This window comes from Neovison vison, chromosome 4 (genome assembly GCF_020171115.1).
Source record: "Neovison vison isolate M4711 chromosome 4, ASM_NN_V1, whole genome shotgun sequence".
Classification (NCBI taxonomy): domain Eukaryota; kingdom Metazoa; phylum Chordata; class Mammalia; order Carnivora; family Mustelidae; genus Neogale; species Neogale vison.
The window spans coordinates 216,368,299-216,388,143 of NC_058094.1; the positions used below are offsets into that span (position 1 = coordinate 216,368,299).

Here is a 19,845-nt window from a genome sequence, read left to right on the forward strand (position 1 = left end):
TGCAAATCGAAATTTCAGGAGCCACTGTAAGACACATCTCAATTTCAGAGACTTCCAAAGTGGTGGTGGGGGGATGGGGGGATGCAGCTTACAACTGATAGGATACAGTAATTCAAAGCTCTAGTCCTGCACACTTCTCCCCACACCAGTCCACACTGGGGACACGTGAGCAGGGTGTGGGCACTTGCTCAGCTCTGCCCAGGCAGGAGCCACGTCTAGGACAGGGCCCCCCACCCCAAACAGACAGGGACCCAAAACAGTGAGGTCGACATTTACAAGCAATTTCGCCAGCGGTGCTGATAATCATGGTCCTGTAGTCGGAGGGGGCAAACATGTGGCAGTGGCAGGGGCTGTGGCTCTCCTCTGTGTCCGGCAGGGTTACGGCCACCTCGGACTGGGACTCGGACTTGGCCCCCGAGCCACACACCAGGTCCCGCTCCAGCAGCTCGGCGCTGGCCAGGATGACCCCGTAGTAGGCGAAAGAGATTCCCAGCCTGGAAGGGAGAGAAGCGGCTCATTAGAAAAGCCAGCCTGAAGGAGGGGCAGCGCCAGCAGAGGTGGGGAGAAGTGGGGGGGAAGGGGGAGAGTGGTCGGGTGGGAGGCCCCGGGTGCAAAGGGCTCCAAAGGCTGGGCGCACCTATCCTGGGGAGCCGGAGGGAGGCGTGCAGGGGAACCCCGGGTGGGAAAGGGTTTTGCAGGCGCAACCTGCGGCTGGACCCGGGAGGACCCCACAGGCAGTGAAGGAAATCTGAAGCGTGGACTCACTCTCTGTCTCCGCTCTAACAAATTAGCATCAACGTGGTTGCTTAAAACAACTCACATTTATTTCCTCCGTTCTGTAGGCCCGAAGTTGTGTGGGTCTCTTGAGGCCTTGGTGGGGGTGGGGGGCGCAGAATCTGCCCGGACCCAGGCACAGCTCAGCTCCTTGGGGCTGGACGATGCATGTCAGTCTCCTTGCTACTGCTGACCCGTTGCTCTCCCCTCCTGCAGGCAGGCTGGCTTCCTCCGGCCCTTCCCCCTTCTTTCCTTCCTTCCCTGGGTCCTTCTGCCCAAGAATCTCTCCGCCCCGCCTCACCTCGTGCTTTCTCTTCTGCTCCGTCTCTGTTTCCAGCTGGAGAAATCTCTCTACTTTGAAAGACTCAAGTGACTGGATTGGGCCCACCTGCCTAGTCCCGCAGACGCTCCCGATTTTAAGGCGGGAAACCTTAATTACATCTGTGCGGCCCCTTCACACCGGCACCCAATCCTGTTGGTCATCTGGGGGGGTGGGGGTGGAGGGGGGGTAGAAATCTTTTTTTTTTATTTTTTTTCAGATTTTATTTATTTATCTGACAGAGATCACAAGTAGGCAGAGATGCAGGCAGAGAGAGAGGAAGGGAAGCAGGCTCCCCGCCGAGCCAAGAGCCCAATGCGGAGCTCCATCCCAGGACCCTGAGATCATGACCTGAGCCGAAGGCAGAGGCTTCAACCCACTGAGCCACCCAGGCGCCCCCGGTAGTAATCTTTAGAATTCTGCCTGACTCACAGCTGTCTCTAGCCAGCCATGAGCAGCCCTGGGAGTTTTTCCCTTTATATCTACTTCTTGTCTTCTTTCTGTCTATTCTTTAGTAAATACTTGGGTCGAGAGAAAATTATAATAACATACAGAAAATTTCATGTGTCAGAGTCAAGGAAAGAAGCATCAGCCCCCCAGAAACGCCCCCGGAGCCCCTCTCAGGTTCACAGAAGTGGTTTGGAAAGTCCGCTGTGCACCGCGTATGCCGGGACAGCCGGGGCCATCGCCAGTGCTGCGGGCATCAGCTGATACTAGTGAGATGATTGTCTTTAATTACAGGAGTGGAATCATCTAAGAAAATGTCCTCAAGCAGTTGAGACTCTCAAAGAAGTATCTGGGGATGAAGGGTCACGGAGCCTGGGCTTGCTTCCAAATAGGCCCTGGAAAACAGAGCCGAGGCAACCAGGAGCGACTACCAGTGACTGTCAGTTATGGGGGACAGATCAGTCGGAGGTCACCATGGTATCCTCTACTTCAGTGTGTGTTTGAAAATTTTCATAAAAAGTATAAAAAAAAAGAAAAAAAGCCCAGTAGTTACAATACTTCCTTTTGTTATTAAAATAGCTTTAGTTTGGAGCACCTGGGTGGCTCAGTCAGTTAAGCATCTGCCTTCGGCTCAGGTCATGATCTCGGTCCTGGGATCCAGCCCAACATCAACATCAAGCTCTCTGCTCAGCGGGGGGCCACTGTTCCCCCTCCCACTGCTGCTCCCCTTGCTGTGCTCTCTCTCTCTCAAGTAAATAAATAAAATCTTAAAAAAATACAGTAACTCTAGTTCAATTTCCAAATATTGAGAGTATTTTAAGATTTTTATTTATCTGACAGAGACAGAGAGATCACAAGTAGATAGAGAGGCAAGCAGAGAGAGAGAAGGGGAAGCAGGCTCCCCGCCGAGCCAAGAGCCCAATGGGGGTCTCAATCCCAGGACCCCGAGATCATGACCTCAGCAAAGGCAGAGGCTTAACCCATTGAGCCACCTAGGCGCCCCTAAATATTGAGAGTTTTTTAAAAATTAAAGTCTTAAAAGGAAACATACCAGCCTATTAATAATGATTTTATCTGAGAAAGGCAGATAGACACTTTCCTGAATTTAAACACTATAGATTAGTTTGGCCTGCTTTCTATCTTTATATAAATGGAATCACAGAATATGTATCTGTGTCTGGCTCCTCTGCTCGTTACGATGTTTGTAAGATTCAGCCATATTGAATGTAGATAACTAGTTTTCTCTTTCCTGTTATGGTAAAATATTTCGTTTTTTTTAAGTATTTCATTTTTATGAATGTTTCACAGCACATCCGTTATACTGTGAATGAACATGTGGCTGGTTAGAGTTTGGGGTTGTTACAAATAAAATAATGCTAAGGACATTCATGCAAATGTATTTTGGTAAACATGTACACATTTCTGTTGGATATAAAGCTATGAATGGAATTACTGAGCCATACACTATGCATATTTTCAACTGTGATAAATACCTCTGAACCATTTTCCAAAGTGGTTTTACTTTGAACTCCAGTCAGCTGTGCGCGAGAGTTCCCATTACTTAACATTATTCCCAACACTTGCTAGAGTTAATCTAATTGGATAGTTAATTGGCATAATTAATTAAATTTTAACCATTCCAGTGGATTTGTAATGGGTCTCGTTGGTTTTAATTTGCATTTCCCTGGTGATTTTAAGGTTGAGCATGTTTTCATACATTTATTTGATACAATTTTTGGTCAAGTGCCAATTCATGTCTTCTGCCTATTTTCCTATTGGTTTGGGTATCTTTTCTTGTTGGAAAGAATTATATATATAATTTTATATATATTTATAGTTGTGTATATATATAAAATTTAATTGGGCATGTATTTTAGAAATTTCTTCTCCCAGTTGGTGACCTTACCTTTCAGATTCTTCATGATCTCTCATGGCACAGAGTTCCTAATTTAATGCAGGAGGACTTTGTGTATCTTGTTTAGAAAATCTTTGTGTACTCAAGGTCATGGCTACAGAGAAGTGGGACACAAAGAAAACCACCAGAGTCTATCCCATTGAATTCGATTATTGGTGACTTCAAAGGATCCCTTTCTGTCATGTAGCGAGGAAAAAGGCCAGACTACAAAAGGTTAGAAAGTGAGCTCATAGAAAGATAAGACATTGCTGGAGTCAGCCTTGTGGTTTTACTTCCCACTGGCACTGAGTGGATTTACTTAAGTCAGCTCTGTGTTTACTGAAAAGTCATTTTAAAATAATTACATTCTTACCATATGACCCAGATCTGTAATGTGGTCCGTAAATATTTAGCATCCAAGAGGTCTGCAAATCTTCCTCTTTTTTCCTGGGATGGTGAAAAGGGACAGGCAGATTAGGTTTAGTGGCTCACAGACTGGCAAAGTGTTCTCTAGTATTTTAGAGAACAGAAAGTAAGAACAGTGTGGGAACGTAATGGGGCACCCATGAGCGCACCTGGCCTAGCCCACAGATCACTGCTTCTACTCGTCCATCTCGGCTAGTAGTCTTTGCATGCTTTTTATTTTCACTGGCAAGGTCCAGCCCATAGAAGTGAAGATTCTAACCCTTTCCCTCCTCCTCTTCTCACCAGTGCTGGTGAGCGGTGGGATGAAGCACAGAAAATAGTAGGATATAAGAAAAGCATAACCATAAACCTGTTGGGAGAGTCATTTAAACTTCACATTAAAATGAAAATCTACCATTAAAAAAGAGCATGAGAATTGTGTACAAAAAAGAACAGCATACATTTGGAAAGAGGATAGAATGCCCAATTTCTTTTTGTGTCTTTAGGGTCATGAGCAAAAGCTCTTACCCATAGTCAGTGCTATAACCAACATTTTGGAGAAAAATAAAGATGGGTTATACATGATTGAGCAGTGATGGATTTTTATTTAAAGTTAGGAACATAAAAAAATAAAGCTAAGAACTGTGTGTGTGTGTGTGTGTGTGTGTAGGGGGGTACTCAGTTGAAAACCAACTATTCTTTTCTCACAAATGGACTTGGAATTAAAGCCCCCCTTTAGATAGACCAGGAGTGTGATCCTAGGTGTCCTGGATTTTGTGGTCACAAAAAGTTTAATTTGAAGAAACTTGCTCCCCGTGACTTTTTTTTTTTTTTTTAAAGTAATCTCTACACCCATGGTGAGGTTTAAATTTACAACCCCTAGCTCTACCAACTGAGCCAGCCCCATGCCTTGCTGATCCAATGACTTTTAGGCTCAGCTCGTAGAGGTCACTGTGGGCAGAGCTGACTGGCCCCTTTCATCTGCTTTCCATATTGGGGCTCTGGTTAGACATCACTAGAACACCTCTCAAGTCGTCCTAGCCTCCCATTCTCCAATACAGACTATATGACCCAGAGAGGGTAAGTGACTTGCCCAGGGTCACAGAGCTGTTTGGAAGCAGAGCCAGCCTGGTGCCAGGTCTGCTAAACACTAGTCCTGAGTCTCGCCCATCTACGTCCCTGACTCACCCCCTAGAGTTTGGATTCCCCTCTCCAAGTACACCTAGAGATTCAGAATACTGAGTCTGCAGTGAATCACAAGGAGTCATAAATTATATTCAAAGAAATTATGTGGTCATGAACCTTTGTCTACAATCCAAATTGGTGGACTCATTCACTCATCTATGGTGTGGCCCTTCCTTAGCTGGTCCCCAGAGCTACTCATCGCTGCATGTGTGCAGTGAAGGTACAGAGGCTGCTCTGGGCATCCAGTCTTGTCCAGCCTCCTCGGCGTGACGTTCTCATGGCACTGACATGACCAAACCCACTGCACATTCCTTCCTCTCTGGTCTTGACTCACACCACTCTGCCTCCTTCCTCCCCTGAAGCTGCCTCTCCTCTGTGTTCAATTTATGCCTCAATTATCCCCTCGGAGAGGCTCTGCTGCCCTAGTGCTCATCTCTCTGCTCTGATCCCATGTGCTGCTGCTGGCACCACTCACCCGGTTCTAACATCTGGCTGATGAGTTAGTGATTCTTTGCTGTATGAGCCTCATCTCACTAACAGGCTATCAGAAACTTGAAGGCAGGGTCTATGGCCTGTAGCTCTGTATCCACAGGGCCCCCGCACGAGAGACAATCATAAAGGAGAAGGCCATCAGATGGGCATGTGAACGGAAGCTGTAAGCTGCGGGCAAGGGAGCAAAGCAGGAAGAAGACAAAGGGGGAGAGAGGAGAAGGATGTAAGAGGGAGGGTGGAGTGTGGGGAATGTGAAGATGGAGACGAGATGGGGGTGGAAAAGGGAAGGTTCTTGTTACCAGAATTGAGTCTCCCCGATTTAGGATAGTAACAATACTTCATCATATATTTTGAAGTTAAGAGAGTCTCTCTTAAATGTTCTCACCACAGGGGACGCCTGGGTGGCTCAGTTGGTTAAGTAGCTGCCTTCAGCTCAGGTCATGATCCCAGCGTCCTGGGATCGAGTCCCACATCGGGCTCCTTGCTCAGCAGGGAGCCTGCTTCCCCTTCTGCCTCTGACTGCCATTCTGTCTGCCTGTGCTCACTCTCTCTCCCTCTCTCTCTGATAAATAAATAAAAAAAATCTTTAAAAAAAAATGTTCTCACCACAAAAAAGGGAAAGAAATGGTAATTGTGTGATATGATGGAGGTGTTGACTGACTCTAGGGCAGTTATCATTTTGCAATATACAAGTGTATCAAATCAATACACTGTACACATTAAACTTACACCAGGTTGTGTGTCAGTTACAACTTAATAAACCAGGAAGGGGAAAAAATGGAAGAACAGCCTCCCCCCACAGGCTAGCCAGCTCTGGTGAGAACCTACAGCTGCTGGTGTCCCTGTTTATGTCATTCCCCATCTCTCTGGAGATGCCTTTCGCTTGGTCATATGTCCAGCAACTTTGTATTTTGTCAATCCTCCTCTTAGCAAAACCTGCACTTAGCCACGGATCTAAGGAGGCAAAGGCTGATTGATAAAGACTGTGGAAGACCTTCAATGTCAGGACAAGGATTCTGGGCTTCACCCACAGTCAGAGACTGAGAGGGGCAGCGTGGGGTGGGCACTGAAGGGTCCTGAACAGAAGGGGTGGTATTGGCACTTGAAGAACACTTGTCTGATAGTGTTGTGCTGGATGACATCACAGGGCTTGGGGCAAGAGGTGGCAGCATGAAAGAAAGAGACTGGGGTGCCTGGGTGGCTCAGTAGGTTAAGCCTCTGCCTTTGGTTCAGGTCATGATCTCAGGGTCCTGGAATCGAGTCCCGCATCAGGCTCTCTGCTTGGCAAGGAGCCTGCTTCCTCCTCTCTCTCTCTCTGCCTGCCTCTCTGCCTACTTGTGATCTCTCTCTGTCAAATAAATAAATAAAATATTTTAAAGAAAGAAAGAGAGAAAGAGAGACTGGATGGAAAAGCCACTATTATCCAGGGGGACTGGCAGGCGACTGAGCTTGGTGGCGCAGAGGTTTGCAATGTCTCAAAGGGGATGCCACCATGAGATGAGCATTAATGAATGCCTGTTTCAGGCTGTAATGTGAAATAAGCCAAACACAGTACTGCGTAACTCCCCTTATAGGAAATAGAGAATAGGCAAACTCATAGAAACAGCAAGTAGAAGTTTCCAGGATTGGGTGTGAATAGGAGTGAGGAGTTACTGTCTAAGAGAGTGTCCATTCTGGATGATGACAAAATTCTGGATGTATTTGATACCACTGAATTGTACACTTCAAAATGATGACACCAGCAATGGAACGATATCCATGTTCATGGGTTTGGAGAAAAAATATTGTTAAAATGTCTATACTATCCACAGCAATCTATAGATTAAATATAATCCCCACCAAATATCAACATCATTTTTCAAAGAATTAGACAAATAATCCTAAAATTTGTATGGAACCACAAAAGACCCTGAATAGTCAAAGTGATCTTGAAAAGAACAAAACTGGAGGTATCACAATCCCCGATTTCAAGATATACTACAAAGTTGTAGTAGTCAATACAGTGTGGTGCTGGCAGCACAAAAATGGACAGATAGATCAACAGAACAGAATAGAGAGCCCAGAAATAAACTCCCAATTATATGGCCAATTAATCTTTGACAAAGGAAGCAAGAATATGCAATGGGAAAAAGTCTTTCAACAAAGGGTGTTGGGGAAAATGAACAGCTACATGCAAAAGAATGAAACTGGACCACTTCCTTTCAGCATACACAAAAATAAGCTCAAAATGGATTAAAGACCTAAATGTGAGATAGGAAACCATAAAAATCCTAGAAAAGAGCAAAAGCAGTAATTTCTGTGACATCAGCCATAGCAAGATTTTTCTAGATATGTCTCCTAAGATGAGGGAAACAAAAGCAAAAATAAACTACTGGGACTACATCAAAATAAAAAGCTTCTACACAGCAAGGAAACAATCTCCAAAGATGACATCACTACTAGGTATTTACCCAAAGAATATGAAAACACTAGTTTGAAAAGATATAGTAGCACCCCTATGTTTATTGTAGCATTATTCACAACAGCCCAATTATGGATGCAACCCAAGGATCCATCCATAGATGAATAGATAAAGAAGTATTGGTGTAAATATATGGTGGAGTATTACTCAGCCATAAAAAAGAGTGAAATCTTACCATTTGCAACGACATAGATAGAACTAGAGGGTATAATGCTAAGTGAAAAAGTCAGTCAGAGAAAGACAAATACCATATCACTTCATTCAAATGTGGCATTTAGGAAATTAACCCAAGGATTTTCAAATGCATGGGGAGTCAGTATCCCTAACCCCTGTGTTTTTCAAGAGTCAACTGTACTCATTTTAGAATCTTGGATTCCTCCCTTTTCTTTTCTGAGATCAGTTTCTTAATTTGACAAATGAAAGTACTATATATTGCCTAATTGGATGTAAATATTTTTTAAAAATTAAAAAAATATATAAATAAAATGCAAAAAAATAACAGTATTTGCCTACCTCATAGGATTTTCCTTAAGTATCAAGTTAAAAATGTACATTTTAAAAAAAGAGACCAAAAATAGAGATAAAAAACATATAAGGAGAACTCTCCCCTCAGGAAATTCAGTCTTCCAATAAGAGTTTTTTGTCTTGGTTTTTGGGTGGTTTTTTTTTTTAAATGTTGTTGACAATATAAAAAGACTTGAAGATTGGGAACATAGTTTTATCAAAATAAAAATATTTAATATTATAAAGTTATCAATTCTCTTTAGGTATTAACTAATAATTTCAACACCATCTCAACTAAGCTCTCCTAGGTTTTAGGGGGAAATTAAGAGATGTTTATAAAGTGACTTCAAAGTTGTTCTAGAAAAATAGTACTGTGAAAACAACTTGGAAAATTCTGAAAACGAATTTTGACAAGGGGGACTTACCCTACTAGATATGAAAAATACTGTAATTAAAAGTGTCACATTGAACTAACAATTAACCTGTATCCTTTTCCCAAATGCCCTCTTTATTATATAAGCCCCCATATATACATGAATCTACAAATATGTCATTAGAACACAATAGAGAATTCAAAAATAGACTCAAATATACAAAAGATGAATTATTCAGAAAAATATATGAGTGCAACTGGTTAGCCATTTAGATATGACAAAGCTAGACCATGTTTCTTATATTCAATTAAACCCAGGTAGATCCAACATTTAAATAAAAAGTATGAAACCAAATTAACCCAATAGAAGGGAGAAGGATGCCAAAATGCCATAAAAAGTAAGTTTGAAACCACTGAAAAAGAAAAATCTAAATCTATTTTTTTAAAAGATTTATTTGTTTATTTATTTGACAGAGATCACAAGTAGGCAGAGAGGCAGGCAGAGAGAGAAGGGGAAGCAGGCTCCCCGCTGAGCAGAGAGCTCGATGTGGGGCTCGATCCCAGGACCCTGAGATCATGACCCGAGCAGGAGGCAGAGGCTTTAACCCCCTGAACCACCCAGGCACCCTGACAAATCTAAATCTAAATAGGTACCTGCTTAGAAAATAATGTCTAATCAAGGGAAACTTATGAACAACATGAGACAAAAACAGAAGACAAAAATAATCTCAAGATGAGACTAGGGCAGATCAGAACATCTTCAAGGGCTTTGTATTGTTCAGATGGCAAATAAAGATACAAATCAAGACATTGTGGGTACACATTTTCAATATTTAAGGGCTATAATATATTCTTATATAACAATAGTAATAATAATAATAATATATAATAAAAGAAAAAGAGTGAACAAATTCCAAACCAGTAGAAGAAAGCACAGGGAGGAGGGGGGAGAAAAGCAAACCGATTCACTCTAATAAAAGGTAAGGAAGGAGAGAATGAAAGAGATGGTTAAGAGGAAATATAAAAATAAAATGGCAGAAGTTAAGTCCAAATATGTGAGTAATCACAATAGATATAAATGGATCAAATCCATTACTAAAAGACACAGAATAGCAGACTGAGTGAAAAAAATAAAGATCAGCTATATATACACAAGAAATGATTTTGGGGGTGCCTGGGTGGCTCAGTGAGTTAAAGCCTGTGTCTTTGGCTCAGGTCATGATCCCAGTGTCCTGGGATCAAGCCCCACATTGGGCTCTCTGCTCAGCAGGGAGCCTGCTTCCCCCTCTCTCTCTGCCTGCCTCTCTGCCTACTTGTGATCTCTGTCTGTCAAATAAATAAAATCTTTTAAAAAAAATGAAATGATTTTAAAGCAAAGCAACAGAGGAAAGTTAAAAATTAAGGTCTGGAAAAAAAAGACATCAGGAAAAATGTTAACCTCACCTAACCTCTTATGTCAATATATGAACATAACAGAAAATAAAATTTAAGGCCCAAACCAGTATAAAATAACAACATAATAAGGTTAATCCATGAGACTAAGCCAATCATATGTTAAGAAGCAACAAGAGGAGGCACCTGGGTGGCTCAGTGGGTTAAGGCCTTGGCCTTCGGCTCAGGTCATGATCTCGGAGTCCTGGGATCAAGCCCTGCATCAGGCTCTCTGCTCAGCAGGGAGCCTGCTTCCTCCTCTCTCTCTCTCTGCCTGCCTCTCTGCCTACTTGTGATCTCTGTCTGTCAAATAAATAAATAAAATCTTTAAAAAAAAAAAAAGAAGCAACAAGAGATCCTCAAAATATCTGAAGTAAACTATCATGACTATAAAGAGGAAAGAACAAAGCCATCATCTTATTGAAATACTGTTAGCTCAGCCAGGCAAAATCTAGCACAAGTGTCAGAGATTTATATGGCATAACTAACAGTATATAACAAAACATATATATTCAATGAGAATACATGCTTTTTAAGCACACATGGAACATCAGTGAAGAGACTATGTAGAGAACAACAGAAAAATCTCCAAAATTCCAAATAATTGAGAATATCCTCTGACCAAAATGAAATTAAATTAGAAAAAAACAATAAAAAGGAGTGTTAATGGATAACTCACTGATTAAAGAGAAACTCAGATCAATTACCAAAGAGAAATAAAATTAAAATTACTCTGTAACAAAGCTTGCTAAATGCAGCTGAATATTTCATTAAAAATAAAAAAGACTGACCATAAATGAGCTAAGTACAGAACTCAAGAAGCTAGAAAAACATAAAAAGCTAAAAGAGAAAACAAAGAGTAGAAATTAACGAGACCACACACATACACAAAATCAATAAAGAGAACAACAAAAAGAGCCCTTGTTCTTTGAAGTTTTTTTTTTTTAAAAGACTTTGTTTATTTATTTGATAGACAGAGATCACAAGTAGGCAGAGAGGCAGGCAGAGAGAGGGGGAAGCAGGATCCCCACTGAGCAGAGAGCCTGAAGATGTGGGGCTCCATCCCAGGACCCTGAGATCATGACCTGAGCCAAGGCAGAGGCTTAAGCCACTGAACCACCTAGGCGGCCCGTTCTTTGAAGTTAATGCACAAACCTCTAGTAAGAGAGCCAAGAAAAAAGAGAGAAGTCACAATACACAGCATGAAAATGAAAGATGGGACATGTGCAGCAGATTTTTGAAACTCCTAAGAGAACACTGGGAACAACCTTATATCAACAAATTTGAAATTTGAAAACCTAAATGAGCTGGACAATTTTCTAAAATATATACACTACCAAAATGGATTCAACCAAAGGTCTTAAACAAAAGTGGACTCTAACCTTTATATAAATTAAATCATAGTTTTAAAAACTCCTCCATGTAACACCCTTTTGTTATCCCCCACTGCTCCCCTCAAAATAAATATTTGGCATAAATGACTTCAGGGGCACCTTTCACCTCTATAACCACACTCCGGCCACAACCAAGAGATGAATTTCTATCTTACATAAAGTGTTGCTGAGTTGGCGGGACAGGTGAGGAAGGTACCACTAGGGCCTGTGATTGACCCACCTATAGGTGCGTGGTCAGGGCTGGTGTAAGAAATGATTTCAGATTGACGTTAAGAGCCCTGGGCCCAGTAGAATATAAATGCCAAATTGTGTCTTAAGAAATCAGTTAGGGACTCCTGGGTAGCTCAGCAGGTTAAGCATCTGCCTGCAGCTCAGGTCCTGATCCCAGGGCTCTGGGATCGAGTCCCACACCAGGCTCCTTGCTCAGCAGGGAGCCTGCTTCTCCCTCTCCCTCTGCCTGCTGCTCCCCCGGCTTATGCGCCTCTGTCTCTGAGAAATAAATAAAATCTTAAAAAAAAAAAAAAAGATGGGACGCCTGGGTGGCTCAGTTGGTTAAGCAGCTGCCTTCAGCTCAGGTCATGATCCCAGCGTCCTCGGATCGAGTCCCACATCGGGCTCCTTGCTCGGCAGGGAGCCTGCTTCTCCCTCTGCCTCTGCCTGCCTCTCTGTCTGCCTCTCTGTCTGCCTCTGTGCTCGCTCTCTCTCCCTCTCTCTCTCACAAATAAATAAATAAAATCTTTAAAAAAAAAAAAAAAGAAAGAAATCATTTAATGAGGTTTCCTAATTTGAGATCACTTATGATTTACATCATTTATAAGACCAGTACAAGAAAATAAAATTATAAAACAATCTCTCACCTGGAAACAAAGATGCTAAGTCACGTGACTAGCTCTGCAAGGTAGATATTATTCCCATTTCGTTGATGAGGAAAGCTAAGGCAGGTAACTTGCTAGGGCCACTGGCTCTCCAAGGAGCTGGATTTAGTCCAGCTCTGCACTTCTCTCTTGTCCCTTTGGGGTGGGGCTAGAGAGCCAAGGTCCCCTCCCCTCTGCCCTTCTAGGACTGCGGGGATTTCTGGTGGGGGAGAGAAGGCCTCCCCACTGGGAACTTACCAGGATGGGCTCCACTAGCTTCCCCTCCGGCATGACCGAGCGGTTCATCTTGGCGATGTGCTGCAGGGTGGCAAGGGCAGCCTGAGTGTTCCCAGTGGAGACGTTGAAGCGAGCGGACTCGGGAATAAACTGGCACAGAAGGAAAGAGCATCAGAGTTCAAGCGCTGCGGACCCCGGGGGGTTCCACGATTACTGCTGTGTAGTCACAGGCCCCGGTTTCAGGAGACAGAGGAGCAGCAAGCTGCTGGTCTGGAACAAACAGGGTCACCTTCCCCCTTACCGTAGTCCCGTCTTGATGGTATTGCGCCCATACTGAGCCCAGCCCAATACTTACTACAAGGAAATGCTACATCCACTTGGCAAACAGCTGCCCCAGGGCCGCTCTACTGCCCTGTCACCCCAGCCTGCCCCCAGGCACCCTGTGATCTCCCACACACACCAGCCCACAGCACGACCATGGCAGGGACCCAAGCGCCCCTGATGGCGGAGCATCACCCCTGACAAGCCAGACCTGCCACCCACCGATCACTGAACGCTGTACTTGGACAACACCACAGGCTGGGGCGCCTGGGTGGCTCCATCAATTAAAAGACCGACTTTGGCTCGGGTCAAGATCGGGGGGTCCTGGGATCAGGCCCCATGTCGGGCTCCCAGCTCAGTGGGGTCTGTCCCGTCCCCCTCCCTCTGCCCCTCTCCCCGCCCGTGCTCTGTGTTCTCTCAAATACAGAAATAAATATAAATACATACATACCCACCTAACGAGACAGGCCTCCACGGAGGCTGGGACCTTGGGAATCACCTTGAACCACTCCCTGCCCTTCATCCCTCGATGGAGGTGGGCGGGTTCTCCCTCAGAAAAGCACCTCCCGCAGCGGCACCTGCTCGCCATCCCGCGCCCAGCAGCCCCTCATCTCCCACTGGGATGATCCTGACTGCTCCCCTGGCTTTCCGTGCACGCAGGCTCCACGCAGCCACAGACCAGCTTCCCAGCACACAGCCAGCACCCTCTGCCTTGACAGCCCTCATAATCTGGACACAGGCCTGTCGCCGCCCCCCATCCCCCACCCCCCAGCAGCACGCTTCATTCCAGCCTACCTGCTCTCCCCCAAAGATTCTGCATTTCACACCTTCATGGCTGGGCTGACGCCTGAGCTCTGCCCACATGCCCTTGCCCCACTCTCCGGTCCTTGCGGTGTGGGCTGTTCCACCCCCCACGGCCAAATTCAACAGCATCGCCCCACTGGAACAAATCGCTCTCTCCTACAGCACCCACAGGAGGAACACTGCGACCGTGCTTACCGAGTCCCGTGGGTACCATCACCCTTTGTATTCGTATCTATCTCTTGCCCACTGGCTGGCACGCCTTGACGGCAAGAACCATATCCTATGCATACTTTTAGCCTCAGAACCTCGTGCGGAGCCTGGTACATACTTGGTGTGAGTGTCCTCAATCCAAAGACAAGGCCGATATTCAAAATAATAATTTTTATAAAGGTAATAACATAGCTGTGTGGCTCACACATATTGAACACTGTTTGTGTTCCAGGTTCACGAAGAGAGTCGTGTGCATTACCTTGTTTAATCTTCCACAGGGCCCTAGGAGATACGCCCTATTCATAGGGTGGAACCACTCGTCCAGGAGAATGGGGCCAGGACCGTCTGTTTCTAACTGCACCAGCCAAGGCAGGCAGGCTGCTCAAGGATGGGTCTGGGCCCATTAAGCCCCTGGAACCAGGCACCTGCCTCTCTGGGTGGGACATCAAGTAACAGTTCACTGCAGAGAAGACATGGACCAATGGGCTCATCCAGAAAAAAAATAGACAGGGCTCTGGGATCAGGTGTTGGGAGAAAGAGTTGAAGGTCATGGTGTTGCTTCATTCAAAGAAGGAAAGCTCTGATTGGGCTAGAATTTCTTAACCACTTGGAGGGATATCATGTAGAAGCTAGAACCTCTAGATTTTCAGAGAGAACTATAAAGACTGCAGGTAAACTCATGAGGAGGCAGGGTCCCCTCCACATCAGAAAGGACCTCCTAAGAACTAGGCCTGCCTGCGGATGGACATAGGATGTCATCTATTAAGTCTTGAGTCTCAAAGTGTCCAAAGCCAGGAATGTTCTGGATGTGTGCTTGTGGTTGGGGTACGAAATACATGCCCTCCGAGGATGCTTGTGAAATACGAAATTCTCTGATTCTGTAGTGTTAGGTCACACACACACACACACACACACACACACACACACAGCACATCCCAGTTCACTGCGGAGCCAGCCCCATCTTTGAACAATGAGGGAAATCTGGGAGAACCTAAGGAAGAGATTGATTCTATGGATTAGAGGGAGAGCAGAAGGACAGAACAGCTGGCCTGCAGTGGCCTGAGAATGTGTGCCAGGCACAGACTCCAAACACCAAAGGTAAGAGAAGGGTCAGCTCAAGTGGGGTGTCGCTGTGAGACGAAACTTCCAGCAATAAACGATCCGAGGGAGGCTAACGGAGGGGAGGGATGAAGCGGATTGAGAGAGTCTTGAGTGAAGGAAAGAGGCAGAGCGAGGCTGATACATGTGGGGCGAAAGGACCTTGGGCCAGCTGGAGGAGAAGACCAGAGGGAGCCCATAAACAAACAGCTCACCTTGAAGGCCAAGATGAGGATGATGCCTGGAATGGAGGCGATGCGAATCAGCCAGCGCCACCCGATGGTGGGGATGACCACGGAGGCCAGGCCGATGATAAGTAGGGAGCCAGCCAGCCAGAAAACCTGGGGAGAGGATGAGAGGTTACAATTCCTCCCATCAGGGCATTTGCCTGGCTCCTTGGTGGAGCGGGTGACTCTTGATCTGGGGTTGTAAGTTATAATAATTTCTTGAAAACAAAACATTCACAATTCCCCTTATCAGTGTGCTCAACCCTGCCTCTCTCAGGAACATTTCAGTATAAGAGGATGAGGTGAAAGAGGGTCTTTAAGGAGCCCAGGTCTGGGTTCTACTCCCTGCACTAGCTCCAGGACCTGGATGAACAGGGAACATCGCCTCATTTCTCCACGGCTCAGTTTGCTTGTCTATAAATGCAAGGCTCAGCTATACAAGGGGTCAGTACTATCACCACAGTTTTAAAAATTGGAAACATTGACATTTTTCCCCATTGAATAAATAAAAGATTAACTGGTTCCTAACTGAAAAGCCACAAAGGAAAACACTAAAAATACTCTCTTCCTCTCCTGCTTCTTCGTCATCCAGTTCTCTTCTTAGAAGAAACCAATATTACCGAAAACTTGGGTCCTTCCAAAGCTGTTCTAAGCATATATAAGCTAATAAGGGTGTATCTCGTTCTCTTTTTTCACAAATGGTATCATAGTATAAATATTGCTTTTTGTACTGAAAAATGTATCTTGAATATCACTGTATATCAACAAACAACATGGCAGCCCATTACGGCTGGACCTGTTGGATTTGGGAAATAGAATGATTCCAGGTGTTAGCCTAAGCAATCTCTCCCTACTGGAAGATGACACCTCCATTCCACCTCACAGAAATGGAGAGAAGACAATAGAATAAAAGACCCTTTGTGGGCAACTAAGTAAGGGGTGACAAAGGGGTGACTATTTTATCACTAAAGATTTCAATTACAAAAACCGAACAGGATTATTTCAGAAAGCACTGAGGGCTATGACAAAAGAGTCATGTCATGGGGAGTGATCAGGGATGTGCCTTCTGAAAAGGCAACAAATAAGAAGACCAGCAGTAAGCCTTTGTAAGAAATAGCATGGGGACCACAGGGGAAGGGAGGGAAAACCGAAGCGGGGGCGGAATCAGAGAGGGAGCCGAACCATGAGAGACTATGGACTCCAGGAAACAAACTGAGGGTTTTGGAAGGGAGAGGGGAGAGGGATAATTAAGTCAGATGATGGAGGGCACGTGTTGTGATGAGCACTGGGTGTTATATGCAACTAATGAATCTTCAACACTACATCAAAAACTAATGAGGGGCACCTGGGTGGCCCAGTGAGTTAAAGCCTCTGCTTTTGGCTCTGCCTTCCTCTCTGCCTACTTGTGTTCTCTCTGTCAAGTGAATAAAGTCTTAAAAAAAAAAAACTAATGATGTACTATATGGTGGCTAGCAGAACATAATAAAAAAATAAAGTAAAATAACACAAATCAAATTGGTGCAAAAAGAAGGATGAACTCCAATGCTAAGTATTAAAAGTGTCTGCATCTGTCTGTCTTAACAACAATCAAAAAAACAGGAGAAATGCAAAGAGTAACAAACAGCATTTGTTATGTTCTTTGTCATTTTTTGTTGTCTTCATTGAGTATTGGAAATTTTTAAAATAAATCTTAAAGTATTCTCCTACCGCTTTATTTATTGCTAAATATATGTTTCAGTGAGAAGAGCTTTCTTTTTGGTGGGCACCTGAAATCAGGGCTTTGGGACACTGATGACATCAGAGATATCAAGGACTCCTAGATTGACTGACATAGCTTCTGATGCAAAACCTCTCCTGGGTGACCAGCGGGGCCTGCGGCAGGCTTGGGAACATTCCAATCTCTTGGATAAATGATTCAGCTGGACAAGGCACTTAGGGCATGTCCCCACAGGCATGGGCCAGTTGTGGCCCCGAAGACAGTAGAAATCCTAAAGGGGAGGTAGGCTGCCCTAAAGAGGCTAGTAGGTATGTCCCCCTCCTGAAGAGTCAGGGGGGAAGATAAAGTCCATTCCAGATGCATGCCTCAGCTTCCATCATTCCACTGAGACAAGCCACTGGAATGTTTCCTGGAAGAGGCTACTGTGTTCTAAATGCTACTGTTGGGTGACAAAAGTCCTGGCTGAGGACACCTTGAAATGGGACCCCTGGCATCCAGCCTTCCCAGTGCTCTTTAATTAACACCAAGATGGTGTGCTAACCCGACAGACAACCAGCCAGAAGCAAAACCAAGGGCATCACATCCTCTAGGATCAGAAGCCCAAGTAGAATTCCTGTTTTATCTTACCTGAGACAACGGGAGCATGTAGCCTCGATATTTTGTAGGCAAAAATTCAGTCTTTATGATTAGCCTAAACAGGAAGGGAGGGGGAACAGAATAATTGTGTTTTTATCAAAGAAAATGGAGGCAGTCAAAGCACAGGCTTCTAATTAATTTTGTGAATAGACAAATAAATAGACTCATACTCCCTTCCGTTTTCTAATTATGCTTCCCTGTTGCAATTATTAGCCAGGGTTTGGGCTTTCTTAACATATGTATCGGGCTGGTTCCGGAGGGATGTTGTAAATGTCAAGCTAACTTTTACTCCTGTAGGGCTCCAAAGCTCAGAGCAGGCTTAATTTATGCCCCGGGGAGGGACAGTCTTTCCGCAACACATTAAGGTAATGATTGGGTGCTTTGATATCTCCTAATACATCCTAAGGGTAAACGGCTCCACGGCACCCAGGAGAGAGTCGGCTGAGGGCTCTGTGAATCTAAAGGAGGCTCCGGAGCTGCTGACCATTCAGCGGACACCTCTCCAGGCACGACACATTGTGCACTTATCCTAGGGCAGAGAAGGACCTGCAGCCGCTATCTCTCTCAGCGACCTCCCCCTGCTTTGCAAATGGGCTTAGACACAGTTTTCGGTCACAGGGCAATGGGATTTTAAAATGGCTACTCCTTGGGCAACTGGATGGCTTAGCCGGTTCAAGGTCATAACCTCACAGTAATGGGATCAAGTCCCGCACAGGGCTCTGTCCTCAGTGGGGACTCTGTTTCTCCCTTGTCCTCCACCCCTCCCCCTGCTCATGCCCGCTCGCGCACGCTCTCTCTCTCTCTCTCTCTCTCTCTCAAATAAATAAATAAAATCTTTAAAAACAAATAAATTAATGATATGGTTACTCCTCAATGTTACAGGTGGTTCTGGTCAAACAGCTCTTCCAACACATTCTCAAGCAATGAAAAAACCGTGTTACCCGCTTCCTAGGGCACTTTTGCTTGGCATTTAGTCTAACAAAATAAAGATCAACCTTAGGGACAAAAATTTTTTAACGCATTCACCTCTAGTGCCCTCTGCTAGCCTCACCACCAAACATCATTTTGTTTTGTTTTGTTTTGTTTTGTTTTGTGTGGGTTTTTGAGTTTTTAGATTTTTTATTAACATATGATGTCTCATTAGCCTCAGGTCATTTTGATGAGCAAATAGCTCCTAGTGGAATTAGCTGTCATCACTTCAAGAAAAATAAAAAAAATAAAGAGCTAAAAAATAATTAGCAGAAGTCAAGTCTTATGCATTTACAGCTCGTTGGTACTATTGGCCCATGAACCACCCCCCCCGCCACGTCTGTGTAAGTATCTGGGGGTATAATGCATCCCTCTCTCAAGCCTCCTCTCGGTGAGGTCTTTACCCTTGTGCATGGCCAGACACGCCACAGCCCACCATCGTCCGCAGGAAGACAAACCAGATGTAAGACGGAGAGAAAGAGGTCAGCAAGGAGAAGTAGGCTCCCCACAGGAACGAGATGAGCAAAATCTAAAGCAACCAAAGGAGATGTATTAGTGGCACCTGCCTCTCTGGAAGAAACTAATGGGAGACCATTTACCTTCTGAAGGCGATTTTTAATTTCCATCCGGAGGTTTGCGTCTCAGAGGAGCTAATTCTACAGGGAGCTCACCGATCTCTCACCATCATCAAATAACACAGTCCACACCGCTGTGCGGCCTGAAAGCCCAGACACCCCAAATTGCGACCGTTCTTCGACACTGCCCCACTGCATCCATCCGAACAGGTGACAGGTGCCCAAACTTGTAAATCAGGATGAAAAAAAACCTGCCCTCATTAGGAGCACAGGAAAGTGTTGTGTTGGGATGCGGACGAGGAGAAAATTTAAGGTACTTGCTTTTCCCCTAATTATAAAACTAATACAAATTCACAGAAGAGAATATGGAAGAAAAGAGAAAAACAAAAATATTTCTATCTTGCCTGATTTCCCAACCCCAGAAAAGACTTGTTAACATACTTTTATCCTATTTTATTGTATTTTTTTATTATTTTTATTTTATCCTATTTTCCTTGGTCGAAAGGGAAAATATATCT

The 19,845-nt window shown here is 44.6% G+C and overlaps 1 protein-coding gene across 1 annotated transcript in view; it reads right to left on the minus strand.

Moving 5' to 3' along the window:
- Nucleotides 1–19,845, minus strand: part of SVOPL (SVOP like) — a 64,433-nt gene that overhangs the window by 31,983 nt on the left and 12,605 nt on the right. Inside the window, exons 5-10 of the mRNA XM_044246668.1 lie at nt 19,157–19,281; nt 17,775–17,838; nt 15,419–15,544; nt 12,792–12,920; nt 3,808–3,881; nt 277–494 (exon numbers count right to left, since the gene is read on the minus strand). Of these exons, the coding sequence (XP_044102603.1) occupies nt 277–494; nt 3,808–3,881; nt 12,792–12,920; nt 15,419–15,544; nt 17,775–17,838; nt 19,157–19,281 (736 nt within the window). The remainder of the gene's footprint in view (nt 1–276; nt 495–3,807; nt 3,882–12,791; nt 12,921–15,418; nt 15,545–17,774; nt 17,839–19,156; nt 19,282–19,845) is intronic.